The sequence below is a fragment of the Clinocottus analis genome, unplaced genomic scaffold (assembly GCF_023055335.1).
Source record: "Clinocottus analis isolate CAN_PGR_092001 unplaced genomic scaffold, fCliAna1.0.p SCAF_6, whole genome shotgun sequence".
NCBI classification, from domain to species: Eukaryota; Metazoa; Chordata; class Actinopteri; order Perciformes; family Cottidae; genus Clinocottus; species Clinocottus analis.
The window spans coordinates 15,993,990-16,014,932 of NW_027176218.1; the positions used below are offsets into that span (position 1 = coordinate 15,993,990).

The following is a 20,943-nucleotide window of genomic DNA, read 5'->3' on the forward strand; positions in this document are numbered from 1 at the left end:
CTCCATAAAACATCAGAACGTGGTGACAAAGGCCCACCACAAGTTCCCAGACCCAAAGATGATTGGCAGCAGCGACGGCAGCAAGTCCTGACATTTGAGAAGATGAAGCCATGTTTGGCTGGAAAATTAAACGATCAGTTAATTATTTAAAAAGTTGCCAATTAGTCTAATTAATACGTGTTTCACTTGACTATCTAAGTGGTTGTTTTTTTTAATTGAATTTCCTTTTTTTCCCCCATACTAAAGAGGAAAGGAAAAACAAAATAAGTGATATTTTAAATCAGTTTGAAATGAACTCATTTTGAACGAATCTTTGGCTGGAAACAGCAGTGTGAGAACCAAAGTGCCGTGAGCTGCAAAGCTGTCACATCACCGCAGATCACCTGAGCACCTCTTCCTCCCCTGTGATTTGCACCACTCGCTCCTATAGAGTGATGATGGTGGTACGAGACACTCTTTAGTATCGCACCTTCAAATAGCAGTGCAGCTGATATGTTGTTTAATCCATTCCTCTGACGTGCAGCTAAGTGCAACTCTTCCTCTCCTCCTCTCAGGCCCGAGCACCTGTCTGGACAACAATATGCTTGGATCCTTCATCACAGAACTCTTAAAATCCCTCGTAATCCCTGAAATGTAGATCTTGTGTTTCCAGCCCATTACATAGTGAGTATGCTAGATTTCTTTGTAATGTAGTTCTGCTATGTTCCAACATATACCTTCACAGCTTAACCTACATAAGTCCATTGATCCGTGTCTCACCAATACACCTCTAGTATGTTAAGCATTGGCTAATCTGTCTCATGCTACCTGGATTTTCATATTGGAGAAATAATCCTGATGAAGGCGAGGAGGGAAGGAGGGGGGCAGAGTCACCTCAGGACCGATTTAAAAGCTTCTTATCGGAGACCTGCACTCCCACCATTTAACTAAAAGGGGAGTGATAGCCTTTCAACTCACAAGCCGCAGCTTTAATTAAAGCGGCTTGTGGGGAGATGAAGTACAGTGGTGTGTATGAGTTGCCCCGCTGAAAATCTAAATCACATCAAACAACACGGCTCAGTCCGGAGTGATCTTTAAGTTCACTGTTTCAGAAAAATATTCCCCTTGCTTTGAAATATGTGAATCTCATAAAGTCCAAACACAAAACAAACTTTTAGCTGCCAGAAAGGAATACTCACTTTAACTATATAAATATATCTTTCAACAACATCCAAGTCAACTTATAATAATGAATAAGTGTTATACATGCATTTAGATTTCAGAACAATCATCATACCAGTAATATGAACACAAAGTAATTAACAAAAACAAGTGTATTTACACTGTACTGTCTAACTTTTTGGATTTATATTTTACATGAGACACACACACCCAACTATTAATACTAATGTAATTATAGTGAAGTAGATGTTTGAATCCAGGTGGAATGTTCTTACTCTGTTCTCTGAATACTTTTCCCATCATGCATTAGTTTTACATCCAGGGTGTAACAGTGAAACCATGAACTGCTGCTTCTCAATCAGACTTTCTTCTGGTCCTCAGCAGCAGCATTTGGGTTTCAGCCATGCTAAACCTGATTTGTTGTTCGTGTGGTTGGCTTTGAAACTCTCTCTCATTAAGGCTGCACTTTGATTAGACTTTTGATAACTGGAACAGGCATCAGTTTGCTATCCAGCTTTGATGAAATATTATTGCTCTCTTACAAAGTTTGGCTGCAATATGGCGCAGGGATGGTTCTTTACTTAGCGATTCAAATTTTAATGCACAGCAGGAAATTCATAAGAAGTAACAGGAATTCATAAGAGACCATATTAGCTCAGTCAGTGTCTGCAATAGCTGTTTAAAAGATCAAAACAATTTTCACTAGGTATCAGGAGCAACAATGTGTTACTTTTACACACCATCACTATGCAGTGTTAAAGATCGTCTTTAAAAAGTCATATTCACATAGCGACTAATGCCCCGTCAGCAGAGTACAAATGGAAGAGAGACACAGATTGAGATATTTTCTTTCAAGGAAGAAAGACAGAACAGGTAGCCAAAATGTTTTATTTTAGTTTACAGCAATATTCTTTTTTTGTCTTTACGTAAAGCTTGTCACAAAGGAATACATACATTCATTAGGAAGTGTTAGAGAAGGTAAAACGATAGCTAGCGGGCACCTGATTCTGTTTAATGATCAATACTTGGAAAAAGGAATAAAACAAGACAACAGGTCCTCAACGTGGCCCAGAGTCTTACCTAAACTGGCAATAGATTTGATCAACAGAAAAGCAGAAGAAAGGTTAAAACGTATGACAGACGGCAATCTGTTTAAACAAGCCCCACAGAAAGATGGACAAATTGTTAAATGCCATTTATACTGCAGGAGTGAATACGCAAAAGATACTGCATTTACTAGTGTTTGAAGCTTGTTAAGAAGCAGTGTTACACAAAAGGTTACCACTGGCTACAAGAGTAATGTACATTTACCTAAAAGTCAATGACGTGGATGAAACCCTGTATGGATAGAAGCGAGAGAAGCGTGAAAGAAAGGAAAGGAGAGAAGGGTTTGTGCATTTCACCGACTGTAGAAAACAAACAAAAGGCTTTTTTAAAAAAACAACAACGAGAACTCAATGTGAAATGAAGATATTTGCTCGTTACCAGTCACTTCTGCTGCATTCTGGCAGCTTTAAACTTCGACACCCGTTTCGGGGCTTGCTGGGGCGGGGCGACGTCAGGCGTCACCTCCTCCTGCTTCCTCTCCAGTATGGTCGGCAGAGCGGGTGGAGCGATGGTCAGATGGGGGACAGCGGACGGCATCGGGTCCTTTTCTACTACCGTGCCTGAAAAGGCCTGGGAGAGAGACGGCATAGTCAGAAAACGAGCGGTTATGTGGAATTACATGACTGATGGTTGAAGGTTGAGGGTCACTAAAGGGTTTATACTGTTTTCATGCTGGGATTCCTTGTTCATATTGCCTCTTGTGACAAACATTTAACGGTTGTTCAACCGCATGCAGCTCCCATTTTAACTTAAAGAGGCTTCTGTGGGAGTTTTGTTATGTTCTCATTAAGGGATCCGACGCTCCAAGGTGCAATTTTCATAAACCGCTTCATAATATAGGCATATTGCCTTCACACTGTAATGGAGATTAAAGACCATACAAAGAAACTTGACTGAGGGTTCAAAAATAGAAAGCGAGAGCTACAAACTAGAGAGACGACCAGGTGTCGCTTACCTCGAATCGGCTGGCGGGGTGCAGTGGGACCGCCGTGGGACTCTCCTCCTCCGTTATGCCGTCACTGGTGTCGCTGTGCGTGTTGTCGTCGTGGCTGAAGCTGCGTCCAATCATCCGGCGCTCTTCGAAGTCCGCCGCGCTGCTCTCGCTCGTGTCGCTGCACACACTGTTCTCTCGGCTGCGGGACTTTAGGATGGACTTCCTGGGGATGGGTTCCCCGTTCTTCACGTCAACAAACAACCTGGCAAAGACGGCAGAGCGCTTTCACCAATCGGAGGAGAGCAACCTCATTAAAACAGGCCGCGTAACCTGTTTAATGGAGTGATAGGTTAGAATTTAGTGTTGTTTTCACCTGTAAATGTCCGCAGGTGTTGTGATTTTGTGGAGTTCGTGATGGGAGTGTCCGTTATTGTGTCCGTTTTTCTTTTTCCCCTTCTGCTCTTTCCTTTCACTGAACTTCAACATGGTGTTTTTTCCCGTGTTTATCCTCACCTGAAGCAGAAGATCGAGACAAAAGGTCAAATGAAAGGTCACCAAAACAGAATTAAACTGCCGAAGGAAAAGAAAATAATGATCTTGAACATGTTACAGTTCGGACCTTCTTGGGTTCAATTGTGTGCGAGAAAAAGATGGTAGGCAAACAGCCGTCTTCCTCTTCCTCGTCATCGTCATCTTCTGCTTTTCTGTCTGAGCTCGGTGGCGCTTTGCTGTGAGGCACGGAGGTCCAGCACGGCCTCAGACCGAGGCCATTCTCAGGAGATTCATCATCTTCCTCCTTCTCCTCTTCTGAGGAAAAGGACGACGTATCCTCACCATTCATGTCCGCATTATAAGATAATCTGTAGAAAAACATTTTCCAAGAGACATTTTAATTTTGCCCGAGGTTATAAAATGTGCAATTATTAAAGTTACAAGTAAAACAGCGTCAGTGTGTTCTTCTACCTGTCCTGGTCATCCTGTAGCTCCTCCAGTTTTTCGAGTTCATCCAATCGAGCCCACAACTCCTCTTCAGATGTTGTTCCTTTTCCACTCCATCCATCCCCGCTCTGTTCTTCTTTCTCCTCAGCCTCTTCTTTTAGATCCAACACGGCATCCAATTTGGGCTTAGAATTTGGTTTGTGAGCTTTTCTTTGCTTTCCTGTTAAATCAGGCAAGAGGAGGGGGACAGATTTTTTTTTTTTTTAGTCTAAATGTCAATCTGAGTTTGTGTCGAAGCTTTCTTTGCTTTTTCATAATGCAAGACACGTAAAAGGAATGAGGGCGGGAGAAAGGCGGAGAAAGATACCTTTAGTGACAACAAAGTCAGTGTTTCCAGTGTCTTCTCTTATGTCAACATAGTCTCCTTTACTCTAAAGAAGAAGCACAGTCAGTACATTTGCTCCCATTTATGTCTTATGCAATATTTCATCTGTGAGACGACTTGTAGTAGTGCAACATACGGATGAGATGGTTTCCAAATCCTTCACAAGCTCAACTCTGGCTTCAAAGTTTTTCATCGTCTTTGAAAGATCATTGAGTTCACTCTTCACATCTGCAGGAAAACAGGTACATTATCATTAAAATGTGCAGTCAGAGTGTTGGAAGCAGACTGACAAAACCAAATGTGCACAAACTAGCTGCAGGCTAATGGATTCAAATTAAACACTTAATACAACAATGGCAACCAGCTGTTAAAGAGTTAAAATTAAAAACGAGTTGGGTGGTGGATGGGGGGCGGGGGGGGGAGAAAAAAATTGAAAAATGATGACACAAACAGTTCATAATATCTTCTGCCCTAAATACTACTCCGGATCATTAAATCTTGACAACAATTAAGCCCTTTTACTAATAGCAGCAGAGGGCCCTTGTTTCCATGGCGATTGGGAGCCCCTCCAGTCAGTGCATCAACTGGAAGTGAGGAAAGGTCAAACACAGAAGGCCTGACAACTCAGCCGCTGTCTGACACATTTCAGCCAGCTATGTTTGTATTACAGCACTTAGCTCTGTAATAGCGGGGTGGGCCGGGTCAGGAGATAGGAGAGAGGGGGGGTGGGGGGCAGACGGCTGCGGATGGGCTGTGGCAGCATGTTTCTGCTTCACTAAACACTCTAATAATGTTCACATCAGACATCGTTACTTGGGCCCATTTGACTTGATATGAGATTTTCAGACCTAGAACGAGCAGCGGGGGAAACATGGCCGTGCATAACTCATGTAAGAATAAATACGTTGTGGTCTCGCACTCAATCAAACAATAATACTGCATGTAGAAGACTAGATTCAACCACGGGAGAGGAAAACATATGCACTGAGATTACAAGATTTACAACAGAGGCACTGACAATGCAGCATATTAGCACAAGCGCAGCACGGTGAAGGAAAGCTTCAAACGTGCCTCGCAGCTTGCAACCCTTAGACTAAATGTGAAATAAAGTACCCCGCGGACATAAAATAATAACACATGCACCCAGATTTTAGAGCAGTTAAGAAGCTGCATTACAGTTCAATAAACATATCGTTAAAAGAGACACAATTCTACAAGTATCTCAAAATGTTGTCCAAAAATCCCATGGTAAATAACGGCTCAGCTGAAAGTAAGTTGTGTCACTCAAGCGATTATTTAGACAAACGATGCAGCGACACCCTCTGCTGGATGAAGAGGAGCAGTGTTGGGCGCGTATGTTAACTTTCGACAATGCCGTCTGCTTGAGGGAGAGACAGAAAGCAATCTTTTCAAAAGGAGACTTACATTTCATCCGGTGATCAACAATCTTCTGAGCCTGCTTGGTCGAGCACTTGGCGAACCAGTTGTCGCCGAGCAACGCCGTGACCTCGTTTGTGTGCACTAGCTTCCCGGGCATGAAGGCCAAAGGGCCAAAGGGCACCTGTTTATAGGACAGGGGATGGGGCGGGGGAGGGAGGACCACGGTTAATAAAGCAGGTTGTAGAATGTGGACATGAAAGTAGGAGAAAACACCCAGTGACTCTCGAAATAACAAACTTGCCATTTGCAAAAGGCATTCATCTTAAAACTACCCCCCAAAGCACAAGTTGAGTGATGGTGTGTTACCCTGTGCGTTTTTAACAAGGTCCGCTCTCACCATAATGTCATAAGACAGCTGATCTGGAAGAGTTTTAAGACGGTCATTCAGGGCCTCATAGTCACCAGACACCTTCTTCCTGCAAAAGCATGTATTTATAATGATGATAGGCCAACAACTATTCAAATTAATGTTTTTTTTCTTTCATTTCTTTGAAGCCGCAGATCTCCTATGAAGCCATTCTTATCCAAATAGGTTTGCCTGGTTTATTTCAGGATGTTAAAACAGAACAATGGGAAACAAACGACAGCTGTGGTGTAATGAGGAAGTGCCTGTTTCCCCCTCCAGGGGAGATGGGAGACTTCAACCCAAGAGGCCTCAATATGTCGCTGCTATTTATTTGTATCTATTTGCCACTGGACAATGTAAAGCTTGAGAGAAAATCACCACAGCAGATTGACAAAAAGCTATCATGCCTTCTTCCATGCAGATAGACAGAAATAATACTTACTCTCAATGTTTAAATTGGGGTTTTTAGATTGCCACAACACCAGTTTGGTAATTTTATGTCACCACCGACCTGGAAGTTATGCCATTGTCTTTGCATGATAAACAAAAGTGTGTCGTAACCAGATGAAAGCAATGAGACTCTAAAAGCACATGTTGTCTGTATCTCGTAGATTTTCCTCAGTTGGCTCTATTGGTTAAATTAGTTCAGCATTACCTGTAAACTCACCTGTGACCTAATTATCACAGAGCTACAGCGGTAAGAATAAGGTGTAACAGTGTTGTACTTGATACAGTGTTTTAATAGAAATTTCGACTCAAAGTTGTTTTTTATTCAAATTCTTGTATATTTGACATAAACGTACAACAAAGAATGACAACTTCCAACATTTTCACAACAAACGTTTTCGACTCATTTCACCCACTGGGTTCGAGAGTGCTCTACCTGCGATTTTACAGGTTGCAGGTCAAGTGCAGAGTTTAGAGACGGCCCAACAAAACACGACAGTCAAGCACACAGTCCTGAGGGGAGCTCCAATCAGCCAAATAAGTGAAATCACCTGTGTGGGTGTCCCACGGCTGAGGGGACTGGCAGCAGGGACGCTTAATTGGGATTGCAACGCTCGCCTGTCACTCAACATGGAGATGTTTTGGAGGCGGTTTCATTGGGACGGGCTGCTGCAGTCGTTCCTGCAAACCTTTCATTTTTCACATAAAATAAGAGCTAATCCTAACTGCTGCTTTACTGCCATTAACTATCTGTAAGAATAATGATGACTGCACACACTCCTTGCACTCAATAAAAATGAATTTACTGTGATGAAGTTACACAATAGTGAAGCCCCTATATACAGTCGTGGTCCACTTGCGCAGGTGTTTCCACTTATTCGACCTGATTAGATCTCTTCCTGTGGCTGCGTGTGTATACACACTGTGCTTTGTTTGACATCTCCTTCACCCTCCTTGGTTGCATCTGTTTGGGTGGGAAAACTGGCCAACTTTATTATTCAAATGACCCTATTTTAATGAAGACTTTTTTTTTAAACGCATCACACTTGCAAAAGCGCAGGTGAAAATATATATGAATTAATGACAGGATCCTGGTATAGTGTATGTTGGCTCGCTGTCATGATGAACCAGAACACCATATAACAGAGTCATTGGTAATGTTTTCACTAAATCCTGTGATTTTCCTATTGTGACATGGAGTGGGGGCAAAAAGTCTGAATTAAGTGTATTACCAGAATATAACGTGTATTTCCAATTGTCTACGAAGGTGGAAAACTGTCTTTGGTCCATCCGGCAGTCGATCAGACAGAATAACTCAAAAACTACTGTGGGGGTGTCCTGAAAACACTTCTCTTGGCTATTGCAAATGTGTGTTTAGGAATGAGTAATAAACTGGCTAATTACTGTTCACTTGAAACAAATGCCTGATTAGTCTAATTTGTTGACTTTGACAGGAGACTTCACTCTAAACACAAAGCATCAATATTGCACGGAATCCTGCTTAATTAATAATAGTCATTATTAGACAATTAATTATGCAGTTCTAACATGGAGCTCAATACCTACTGTCTCCACTAAACATTAACTTTACAGAGCAATTAGTGGATCACAAAAGCTATATTTTTTTAGGTGAAATATCCATTCATTGTTTTAATTGAGACAATCAAATGCAGAGCCATAGAAAGTTTGTCTGACTTTTGAAAACAACAGTTTAGGAGTGCAGAATAGGACTTAAGCTTTATATTCTATATCACAAAGAGGAAAATATATCATAGAGACATGTACTTTGAACCAGCTGCTTTTTGTCACCCCATGTGACCTTGAGGTTGTGAGCTTATTAAAAGGGAGCAAACACACCTAAATAATGCTCGCTATGCAACTGTTGAAATAGTACATGGTGCTTTCTTAATGCTTACCAGTGTAGAATCCGACTTTCACAGTCTTTCACCACCTGTTTTTAGGACAGATAACGTCAATACTAATCACATCTGTGCAACCAAGTCTTGTGTCAAGGTTGTAATAGCCTGAAGGAGATATGGTAAACAACAACAACAACAACAAAAACAACAACAGTGATCATTGCCACAAGCAGATTCCAAATTCCTAAACATTTCTGATCAGTATTTTCACTGGTAATGCAACTACTAAAAGTGCAAACACACACAACTTATGAACATACAAGTGGGAGAATCATCAAGGGAGACAGACCAACAATACACAACCAGACAACGGAAGCAGGAGACAAAAACAGCTGTCAGTCCATAAAGTACGACGTTAAAATGGTCAGGCCAGTCTGCATAAACAGCGCCTTCACTGTGTGGCATACGGGGACATGGAAGTTTATGGAAACCGAAAGTTTCCGAAGTTTGTTGCTCGCTAAACTTTCTCAGTGTCATGCTGCTCGTGTTGTGACTGTGGAACTTTCTGGCTTAATAGACTTGTCTGATCAGGTAATATCTAGAGCAGTTAGGTGGTCGACAGTTCATAAAAAGCCTAAAGTAAAACTAGTAGCGCGAGCTCAGATGCGCACGGAGTCGACAGTGAACACACACCTCCCGCGACATTTGCGTAACAAGAACTTGAACATGTGAGCGGCTGCAAGAGGGGGGAAGCTTCTAGAAAACGGACAGTCAAAACAACACGCTCACAACTTACTACTGTGACACATGGGTTAGTGCAGTTAGTGCACGAGCGTCTATGTCTAACGTGAAAAAGCACTTTAGTGGTCCAAAGAGCCGTGTCGGTCCACCGCGTGGCCAGCAGAGATCTGTGCTTTGGCTAACGGCGTCAGATAGGCAGCAAAACTGGTGCAATTACCTTCTGGTGTTCCTCTCGGAGCCTGTCAACTCCGCCGAGATGCTCTATATTCATGTTACCTTTTTCAGCCATGTTCAACACACGTGCACAACAGGGATGTGTGTTGTTTTTGTGACCCCAAAACAAAGCTCAGGGGTTGCTGTGAGTCCTAAAGAAGTGTTTATGAATGCAGCCGCAGCTCTTCCTGGGACCCGTTCTGCTCGTATTCATCAACGGGGCAGTGGTAGTTATCCTCACTCTCGGAAGTGGTACCATTTCACACTCTCATTTCAAGATGTTTGCATGATTTCCAAAAATATCCACGGGTTTAATATCCAAAGATTGAGCAAATATTCCTCGTCACTCTCGCTGCGACATGTACCTCGGTCGGCTGTCAAGACACAAGTAACAGCGACGACACCTCCGGTGACGATATTCAAAATAAAAGAGCCCTTCGTTGTTTGTGTGATAAATTAAAAAAAAAAAAAAGCACATGTACGGAAACATCCCGGACACACATATATAAACCTGTCATTTCATTTGTAAAACACAACACAACATCACATGTATCACAATATTCTGAATTCAACGTTTTTAGTCGAGTAACAGCATGGGGACCCCAGGACCTAAATGGGTGGCTGAGCCCCAAGACTTGAGTAAAGTATGCTATGTTTGTCAGCAAAATACACCAAAAAATTAAAAAATAATTAACTGATTTTAAATACTCATTATACAGAATGGTTTATTGGTGTCTGATGTCCAGCATATTGTTGCATTGTATCCTTAATGTATGTTTTATTTACATTGCAAACCACATGTTTAAATGTTATATTGTATAGTGTGTCATGGTGGATCTGATCTAAATGTAATAAAACACTCTTGGGTAGTTTAATGTATAACAATACGCAGCGTTTTATGAAATTATCCCATTTTTGTGGGCTAATTGTTATTATGCAGCGCTGCAAACCAGTTGTACAGCATTTCCATCTGAAATCTAGTGCGGTATAACTATAACAGCATAGTCGCCTGAAGTGGACACATTTAAATAAAACAGACGCGGTAAAGAACAACTTTTGCTCTTCTCCTTCAGTCCCGTTATATACTTTTATTTTGAAGACAAAAAATTGACATTTCCGTTTCTCAGCCGTATGAAGCTATCTTGACGCAGCTGCTCCTCTGGGTCTCCCGGTGTACTCTGGGTAAATGTGGATTTTGCAGAAATGTAAACAGTCGATATACTGTAGGGAGCTGAAATCCTGCAGCACTGATCACTGACCAACACACAGTAACAGGACACGTTGAAAACAATATCAGCGAGTTATCTTTTTAGAAAAGTGGCAGTGGGTTTCCTCGCCAGAGGTGAATCTGTCTGGAGCTGCACGGACATCGTGGTTACAGATGATATTTAGACACACACATCCCGATGTTAGCCCATATAGCTATCTGTAGAGATGCGTTAGCTCAGACAGGTCAGTAAACAAGTAAACAAGTATCAGACAATTAATATAATCCACCTTTGGGTCCAGCCCCCTTCTTGTTGGACTCTCATTGGTTGCTTTTGTTGCCTTTAATTGCTGTCGGAAATATCAAGTGTACCAGTTACAGTAGCTAAAGCAAACAAATCACTACTATTATGAGTCCCTTACAAAATAATGTTCATAAAAAATGTCACGTCTTGCCTCTTATGTTTTGTATATGAACCAGATATTCATCAATGTGTGAATTTGAAAATGCACTGCTCAACAAATCAAGACGACTTTAAGGTGATTTTCCCACAAAAGTACACATTAATACAATATATTTTAAGTACTCATTATCAATTGAAGGTTTTGCTAATCCAAACGAGATAGATAATACACCAAAGCCTCCTAAATGATCAAGCTTTTACAATTCTGCTAGAATATAATAGGCATTTTCAGTGATTTACTGTCACGTGATCTAAAAAAGGTTCAAACTATTCTCTTGGTTCACTGACAGCACCTACTGGTAATTTTCTGACCAAAAACCCAGGGAATCCGGCATTAACGGAAGGTCCCTGAACGCATCATTTGTGTTGTTTCCCATCAGGCATTGCGGTCTTAGTCACGCTGCACGCAAGCTCAGAAATCAGGAGGAGCCGACTGGCCAGTGATCATCGTTGATATATTAATAACAGAGTTATAAAATAAGCGTTACAAATATCGATGAGGATTTCGTGACACAGCAAGGTTCGTTATTACTGTTTCCTGTTGTTATTACAGCACGCTTTGCCAGATGATTGTTATTCAGTTGACTGGGGATACAGATGCTACACTTTGAAACGTCAACCTTTGGCTGGTGATGCTTTCTGATGCAATCAGAGCTATCACACTGGTGTCTGTTAATTATTGCAAATTGCATTTGAACATGAGTTTGTGCCACAGTATTCAATGAATGCAGGACAATGAATGTCAGTGTCTGATGTGATAATGTACATTGTGAATTACAGTTATATTTTCTGTCACCTCTCCTAAAATTACAAATCTAATCCACAGTATGGGTCGAATCGACGATGTTATGAAGCTGTGTTGTGAGTTATCTGCCAATCAGCAAATCCAGACCACAGTGAAAGAATCAGGGAAGGGAGCCGCGGCAGCTGGCGGTCTGGCCTTCGCTGGAGGGTTAGTCGGGGGACCTCTTGGTATCGCAGTCGGTAAGTGGGAAACAAAGCAACAGGTTCTCCCACTCATATGTGTGTACATTCATAATTTCACACGTTTGAAACCGTCTTCCCCTGTAGGCGGTGCTGTCGGAGGCCTCCTGGGCTGCTGGCTGACCAGTGGACAATTCAGACCGCTGCCTCAGATCATCATGGAGCTCAGTCCTCAGCAGCAGCAGAAGCTCTATGGTGGCCTTATGGCAGTCCTGGGAGACATTCAGTGGACAGATTTGGCTCAGCTAACTGCTCTGGTGATGGGAAACGCCGCCCTGAAGCAGCAGCTTACAGCAACCCTTCTCGGGTACATCACCAAGGAGCTTCAGGCAGATGTGCACTACGTGGATTAGTGTCTGTGGAAAAACTGGGATACCTCGACTCAGGGGCACAAGTGCCCAAAAGGAGTCTTTGAAAACAATGGGAACTGTTGGTATGATGCTGGAGACTTTATCAAATGTGAAATCACATATTGTAAATTTGCACAGACACCAGTCCGGGATATAGGTTATACTGGGTACTAGGAATATATTATATTATATTCAAATACAAAAGATTATGCACTGAATAAGCGACAACTGTACAGCTTAACATAGTTTGATTTGATGGTCATTTAAGTGACAGCATATGTGTACAGTATATTGTATTTAAATTATTTTATCAATAGAAACTTTTTTAGCATAATCTGTACACAACTTGTTGACACTTTTCGACATTGCCAGTGGCCTTTCTTGATCATACTTTCATCTTATCCTAACCAGCCTGCTCCTCCGGCTTGTTGTTCATGTGTTTGATAGCTATTAATATAAATGCATCCAATCTTTTAAGTTTCTTCATCAGGATCTGGTTTTGACTTCATCACACAGCTCCAACACTATTTAAATCCGTTCACTTGCATTTGATCCCTGTGAGATCGCCGACCCTGCCGGCCTCTTTGTGTCCTTGGATTCTCTGCCTGCCCCTTTTGGGATTTCTTTGAGCGACTGATCTCACGGTTTTGACTCTGGCTGAGCCCAAAGTAAATTGAACTATCCTTGCAACGCTGTCTCTGTGTCGTGCTTTTGGGTTCCAGTGTGCGAGTACTAGTGTAAACTTTTATATTGGCTGCAATCCAATAGTCAAAAAATGACCTCCTAACGTCTAACCCAAACCACTTTTCCTTGACCTCTGTGGAAAACGTCACGGGTTCAAGGAAAGATGGGAAGGATAATTCATACGGAGTGTGAAAAAGACAACTGCAGTGTTCAGTAAATCCGACTCCACTTTCACTAAGCGACGTAGCCATGACGCAACAGCAGGCGGATGTTAGTGACGCCAGTCTGCAGCGGTGAAACTACAATGTCTTGAAGATGGACTCCAAAAAACCACATCTTCAATACTTCGTCCCACTAACAATGTGTGTCTCATATCCCTTTATGCTGTTATGGTTTATATGCCGATTATAATCTGATTATAAAAATATTAAAGTCTGGGAGTTTGTGAGATTGAGGCCCAATCCCAGGTACAATCCCATGTGTAAATATGAATTGGGGGCCAAGCACCTCAAAGGCTTTAAGGCGCGCACCTGCGAAGACCGCAGGGGTTTAGTTTTGTCCCACTGTCACGTCGTTGAGGGCTCCCTGGCAGACATTTTGAGTCCTTTATGAACCCTTTCAGTAAGTCAGCATTAGATGCCGACTTTGCCCACGGGAATTACCCGCAGTTCATAGCAATGTGACGTTAAACATGCAGTTCCCAATAGAAGAATGGAGACGTGGGTGTTCAGCCCAATAAAATACCTTTATACTATATATATATATATATATATATATATATATATATATATATATATATATATATATATATATATATAGATATAGATCTTGTCATTCAGTTTTGACAAGATCATTTGAAATTACTTCTCATCTTGTGAGGAAGACGTTTAAATCAGATCAAAATTTAAAAAAAACCAAACACAATCATACACAATATTGTTTTATATAGTCACGTGATATGTTGCAGCAAAGTGCTGTCCCATTCATATTTAAACCAGTTCAAGCCCTCAGCCTGGATTGGGTGAATATATCAGGTTTGGTGCAGCAGCAAAGAGGTTGGACCCACCCCTTCTTTAAACTTAAATCTCAATCTCTTAACTTTTCATGCTGTATAATGCTATTTGCAAAATACAAAAATCCTAAATGTAGTGCAGCACGAAATGCATGCTAAGACGATGCAGGACAAATGAACAAAAACAACAAAACATGTTTTTTTTACCAGGGAAAAGACACTCAATCATAGAGTTGGAAATATCTTTAATAGTAAATACACATATTTTATGTCTCTCAACTCTCACATGGAGCCAGTCAAAAGTACATATTACATAGAGGAACTGAGACAGATGTCCAGTATTCATCCCACTACGACTGTGTCCTCGTTAACGAACTCATAGAAGGGAACCTCCAGGTTCAGAGGCGCAGGTCCCTTTCTTATTCTTCCTGAAGCGTCATAGTGAGACCCATGGCACGAACAGTAGTAGCCTCCGTAGTCTCCGGCATTGGAGATGGGCACACAACCCAGATGGGTGCACACACCGAGGAAGATGACCCAGCTGGGGTTAATCACTCTATCCTTGTCATGTTGAGGGTCACGCAGCTCTGCGATATTCACATCGTCCTCTATTGCGATTTCCTTATCTGTGCGGTGATGGATAAACAGGGGCTTGTCTCTCCACTTAAGGTCATGTTTTTGCCTTCGGGGATGTCACTGAGCTTGATCTCGATCTGGGATAAGGCCAAGACATCTGCTAAGGCGCTCGTTGAGGAGACACACTGGGTGACCACTGTGACGAGGTAAGAGAACGACCTTCTTGCCTCACTGCTCTGCTGGGAGGACTTGTTGGGGTCTGTAACCACAGGGCGGCGGTAGTCTGTGAAGTCAGGAATCTTGAGATCTGTGCGGGCAAGGCGGATCCCCCCGGGAGCTGGAAAAGAAACGTATTGGAATTGTGTTAGTATCTTACAAAAAAAACAACATTCAAAGCAGTGCTTCTCTGTCAGACTGTGTCCTATCTCAGGATACATTAATAGTATATATACTAATAATCAGAAATAGACTAAATTGTTTGCTCATGATTAGAATTAAATAAAAATAATAATCAATAGTAATTCTTATTGTATTCCAAAGCATTAATTGTGATAGATTACTGGAACCAGTATTATTTTGATTATATTTTGATTATAGATTGTCCAGATGTTATTGTCTCCACTTACAATTTAACACATCAGATCTACATCTAAAAATCTGTGTCAGTGTAGCCGATACGAACAATTGCTTGTTTTGTCCGAAAAACAGTCCAAACCTGGAAAAAGTCAGGTTGCCATGACTGAAAACCAGCAAATATTCACATTTGATGAGCTGGAACCATTGGATATTGTTTATATTGTTTCTGTCCATCACGTAAGTATAACTTCAAACTTCAACATCGTTCGTCCTTACCGGCAGAAGGCACCAAGCCCTTGGCAGCGAGGGGCCGGAGGCTTTTAATTGTCTGTTTTGTCGCCTGCAAGTACGGAGAGAGAGCCCCGGCACAAGCAGCCACGGACATCGTCTTTGTCCAGATTAAGGGACCTCCACACCGGCGGTGAGGACAGGACACAACCTTGCGGGGAAACGTAACGTGCATCTCTGTGATCTGCTTCACCAGAAACTCCCTCCGCCCTCTCAACGTTCATTATTAAGTAAGGGTGTCACCAAAGAATCCCTTTCGTTTCTTTCTCAAATTTTGAATAAATGTATATATTTATATCTATTAATTAAAGATATAACTACGCGTTATGTATTAATTGTTGACATATCGCAACAGTTTGAACCAACATGGTTGAAATTATACAATCATTTAAAAATAACGGTTATTTCCGTACAGGCATTATTTTAAGCCAGCTGTACTCAGGGGTCCTCGTGATGTAAACAAGGGTCCTCTCACAAAATATGGAGAGCAGCTACACAATGGTAACCTGAGCGAATATAATATAATAAAAATGAAAATACCAAAAAGGAAGCTCTTTCTCCTAATTATTTTTGCATATGTGGCATTTTCACTCTATGCTGCATACAATGTCTTCTTCAGCACCAAAGTCATCTCCCGTGTTCACCGGGTGGTGAAGAAAGAGACGGGGGCACTCTCGGGTAATTTAATTTAGCATAAACGTTATCTGATCCCGGTTGCTATTAATTAGCCTAGATTTTCCCAGTAAAATCGACAGTTAGTACTTCGTTTGGTTTTTATGGTAACTAAGATAAAGGACATGTGTGTGTAGTAGCTGAATGTAAATTGTGTCTTGTGTTTGCAGGGGGTGTCAGAGATGGCGGTGCTGCTCCATTTCTAGCTCGCGATTGGAATCCGTGGGAGGATGAACAGGTGGACTACAACTCTGCTTTGACCAAAAAGAGGGAGGCCTTCAAACAACATCTGGGTCGAATTGACAAGAACAAACCAAAACGATACAGGGTACAAATCTGGGGTAAAGCTGCCATAGGTGAGTCGTGGTATTATATCATGTTGCGTTATCTGCCACAGCCTGCAGAGAAGGTCTGTGGTGGGATTTGGGCGTGAAATGACAATCGTGTGACATCACAGTGCCATTTTTGTCATTCCAACTACAGGTGATTTAAACACATTTTTCTTTATATTGAATTTGATTCAATCTGAAAATCTTTTAATTGGTTATTTTCAATATTCTGTGCAACAGAATGGTATGCCTCACTGAAGATATGGTGCAATAAATACAGGAACTAGGCAATACATGTACAGTCTGAGTGTTATGTATAAAGGAATACAGACTATAACTACAAATACAAACCTAGAGTAGTTTGATTGCATTATGTGTAACAACCTGAGGCAAAACCCTCTGGCGTCCCTGCAGCCAGCATTTCACAGATCAGCACAGATCTTATATTATGAGCGCAACCAAAATAGTATTATTTTGTATGTAATGTGGACTAGTGGAATAATATATATTATTTAAAAGTATTTCATTTCTAAATACATTTATTTAATTCATTAATCAATGAAATCACTCAGAATCTGGACGTTATTATTATACTACAGTTGCAGTGTAATTGCAAAGGGCAGGAAGATACTTGGTGATACAGATTCAGTGTTTAGAAAGGGGAAATTGTATTTGACATGTGATATATCAATCTAATGTGCAATTGATGAATCACATGTCAAAAACTATTTAAAATAAATTAATCAATGTTAATAAGCAAAATATATATGATATTTTGACTTTTTTAATGTCCAGAATCAAAAGTTTATATCAAAGTAGATTAATAATATTGGTGTTGTTAAAATCAATCAGATTAAGGAAGCAACAAACAGCAAATTAAACTATGTCTCAAACACATTTTGAAGGGTTTTAAAAAATCCCTCTAATTTATATTCCTTCATTACTTTAACACAATCCTTGCATTAAAGAGTGGGATAGAACTATAAATGTTTGATGTGCTAGTAACTACAGTATACTCACCTGATAATACCAGAAGTGTACAGACATAGACACAGATAGAAACTACGTAAAATGTATTTATGCTTTGCTGCAGAAGCCATAATGGCACTGACCATGCTGACATTTTATCTCTGGTACTAAATGGCATTGAACGCTTCTCTTCTCCTCAGGGATTTACCTTTGGGAACATATTTTAGAGGGACCCCTCAACCCTACTGACAAGATCGCACAATGGCGAGAGGGAGAACTGCAGTCAGGAAAGATTGATTTCAGGTAACAAGCTAAACATGAGATGCTTAAAAACTGCTAAACTCATGTATGTAGTCTGGTTTTGGGTCTCTGTGAAACACACCACATCATATAGAAGACACTTAAGATACAACTATCAAATTGACTTCTTCACCCTCCTCTCTCGCGTCTCCATATTTAGTTTCTACACAGGTCCTGCTGTGGTGCAGGGTCATGTTCCTCTGGATATGAACAGCCTGGTTCTGGTTCTGAATGGCCGTGAGCAGCAGAAGGTCTCTTACTCGACACGGTGGCTGGAGCATGTCCAAGCTCTGGTACAGTCCCGCACAGTGTCACATGTGGCTGTGGTCCTGCTGGGAAATGAGCACTGCAACAACGACTTTATTGCCCCATACTTAAAAAGAAATGGTGGATTTGTGGACTTGCTGTTTCTAGTGTACGACAGCCCCTGGGTCAATGACAAGGATGTCTTCCAGTGGCCTCTTGGTGTCGCCACGTATGTCATTTCTTATTTGTGTGTGTATGTATATATATATATATATATATATATATATATATATATATATATATATATATATATATATATATATATATATATATATATTATTATATTATTATATATATAAATATAATATATATATATATTTCTGTACAGCATGATAGCTCAATATCAGTACATCAAACTGCAGGTTGTATTTCAAATGAATAGCTTTGTCTCACACATTGCTCTGTTTTGCTTGTATCTAGATACAGGCAGTTTCCTATGATCAGGCCCAATGCCCAACTGATTACCTCCAACAGGCCAAACCTCTGCAATTTCCTCGGAACGGTTTACAAAAATTCCTCCAGAGAAACACTTATGGAGGTGCTGAAACAATCTGGTTTGGATAATGAATGCATCACCACTGCCAGGGAGAAGTAAGTAATTGTTTAGGACTGATGTGGAAGAGCTAAGTGTTTTTCTATTTTCTAGAAATTACTATATTCCTTGTCTGTAAACTTCCTTAAAAAAATGTGATATTGAAAATATCAAACATTTCTCACTGAGACCTTTCTTTTGTATCTTTTTAACATAAAAAACGATTTTGATTATTTTTGATAAAACTATTTATGCTCACAGTTATCGGGGTTCTAATATTTATTTCAAAGGGCGTTGAAATTATTTTCTAGGACTTTTCTGGGGAAATTCAAGTAGATAACATTTCGGCGACTGACATGACATAACATTGAAGGCATGTTCACACTAAAATCTAAATTCCATATTTCATCTTACCTGGTTGAGGTTTTCTATCTACAATGTGAATCATGGATTGGAACAGGACTGTGATGTATTTAGAATAATAATTACATGTATTCCTTGCCTCAGGTGGCTCCCTCAGGAGACAGCAGAAAGTTTGAGACGCTATCAGACAGCTCTGGCTCAGAGTGAGCTCACCCTTTGTCCAGTCGGCATCAACACAGAGTGTTACCGCATCTACGAGGCCTGCTCTTATGGCTCGGTGCCCGTGGTGGAGGATGTACTCACACCTGGGACCTGTGCGGCCGGGTCCAGCTCCCCACTACGTCTGCTCAAGGCTGCAGGAGCCCCCTTCATCTTTATCAGTGACTGGAAAGAACTACCGGCCATCTTGGAGAGGGAGAAAGCGATGAGCCAGGAGCAGAGGGTAGACAGGAGGAGGAGGCTGCTGGAGTGGTACGCCAACTTCCGTCAGCAGATGAAGGAGAGGTTCACTGAGGTCATCGAGGAGACTTTCTTCAAAGGCGGCTGACACTGGTGTTTAATAAACAAACATTTCAAAGGTATACAGGGGTAGACGTAAAATATTGGTTTAATTTATTTTGTGGTTCGTGGAAAAATGTGACATACTACTGGTGTTGTGAGTCTGATGATGTTCAGTGTAATATTCCTATGCGGGTTATTATGAAACTATTTGTGTGTGTTGTAAAGCTGCCATTACTAGTCTTTAAAGAGCTGCGTGACATTAGGGTCATGGGTCACATTTATCATCTTACTGTTTACAATGGTGGAAGGTCCAGGCGTTTAGAAATACTAATTTATACTGCCTTTACATTTTGAAGATCTTATAATTTCAACCATGTTTTATATCTGTTTGTACGCATTTAATATTGTACTTTTTAGGAAACACCAAACATTCAGAGTAAAATGAGATGTTATGTGTTTTCAGGCATCATTTGAAAATGGTGCTTGGAGCTTTTATTTTGTAAGCCACTTTAAAATGGATGTTGTTTCTGTGGCATGTGACAATTTTCTGATCAAAACATTTAAAAAATACTTTTGTTCTTTTTTTTATTTTAGTGGTGTGCTGCATGGATATTTTTTTTTAAACAGTGCAAGACAATACATCGAAGTGTTGTCCTGAAGCTAAATGAGTGGATTTTCCTGTTCCTGTGCATTTATTTTTCTTACACTGCAGATGGCGCTGTGGTCCTGGTCATGTTTTATGGCTACAATAATCTCAGATGATGGTGAAAGCTTTTTGAAGTTTGGCAGAAATTAATGAGAAAAAGCATGGTTCTGTCCTCTATAGAGTTTGTCAAACTTATACTAAGACAATGTATTTGCTCTGCATTTGACGAATTAATTGTCTTTTTGGAATATGTGATCAATATCTTCTTAACAATAAAATACATGTCTAATATATTACCTATATTGGCTTACTTGTGTATAAGTGCATGGTGTATTTAGGGAAAACGAGATATATATTATGTATTAACTGATTAACTGGATGCACAGGCTCTGCTCCGTTGGACCCCTATATATTTATGGATATCCGTTTATTAAAAAAAAAAAAAAATCTGTTATTCTTCCTTGGATAGATTAAGGGCAAAAGCAATTCCTCACTGTCACGATAATGAAGTTGGAATGCCACATTTAAATTGGGGTATTTGTTGAGGAATACATGGAAAAACGTGTTGGCGTTCATTACAAGTAATACGAAGGAGAATCATAACGTATACATT

At 40.7% G+C, this 20,943-nt stretch overlaps 3 protein-coding genes and 1 pseudogene across 3 annotated transcripts; 2 read left to right on the forward strand and 2 right to left on the reverse strand.

The window, feature by feature from the left end:
- Positions 1 to 2,043: 2,043 nt before the first annotated feature.
- On the reverse strand, positions 2,044 to 9,946 carry uri1 (URI1 prefoldin like chaperone). Its single transcript, XM_068603609.1, has 11 exons — positions 9,577 to 9,946; positions 8,676 to 8,710; positions 6,304 to 6,382; positions 5,952 to 6,087; positions 4,663 to 4,754; positions 4,509 to 4,572; positions 4,166 to 4,361; positions 3,822 to 4,062; positions 3,576 to 3,715; positions 3,224 to 3,464; positions 2,044 to 2,838 (listed from the first exon to the last, which is right to left on the reverse strand). The coding sequence occupies exons 1-11, from the start codon at positions 9,646 to 9,648 to the stop codon at positions 2,650 to 2,652; spliced, it is 1,485 nt and encodes a 494-aa protein (XP_068459710.1). The 5' UTR covers positions 9,649 to 9,946; the 3' UTR covers positions 2,044 to 2,649.
- Positions 9,947 to 11,640: 1,694 nt separating this feature from the next.
- On the forward strand, positions 11,641 to 13,249 carry zgc:112052 (protein C19orf12 homolog). The gene is made up of 3 exons (XM_068603367.1): positions 11,641 to 11,762; positions 12,069 to 12,226; positions 12,314 to 13,249. The coding sequence occupies exons 2-3, from the start codon at positions 12,070 to 12,072 to the stop codon at positions 12,577 to 12,579; spliced, it is 423 nt and encodes a 140-aa protein (XP_068459468.1). The 5' UTR covers positions 11,641 to 11,762; position 12,069; the 3' UTR covers positions 12,580 to 13,249.
- A 1,324-nt stretch (positions 13,250 to 14,573) lies between these two features.
- Positions 14,574 to 19,360, reverse strand: LOC137804598 (cytochrome b-c1 complex subunit Rieske, mitochondrial-like; annotated as a pseudogene).
- On the forward strand, positions 16,189 to 20,659 carry rxylt1 (ribitol xylosyltransferase 1). The gene is made up of 6 exons (XM_068603911.1): positions 16,189 to 16,390; positions 16,555 to 16,740; positions 17,883 to 17,985; positions 18,143 to 18,457; positions 18,709 to 18,879; positions 19,328 to 20,659. Exons 1-6 carry the CDS (start codon positions 16,243 to 16,245, stop codon positions 19,728 to 19,730), a joined length of 1,326 nt encoding a protein of 441 aa, XP_068460012.1. The 5' UTR covers positions 16,189 to 16,242; the 3' UTR covers positions 19,731 to 20,659.
- The last annotated feature ends 284 nt before the right edge of the window (positions 20,660 to 20,943 follow it).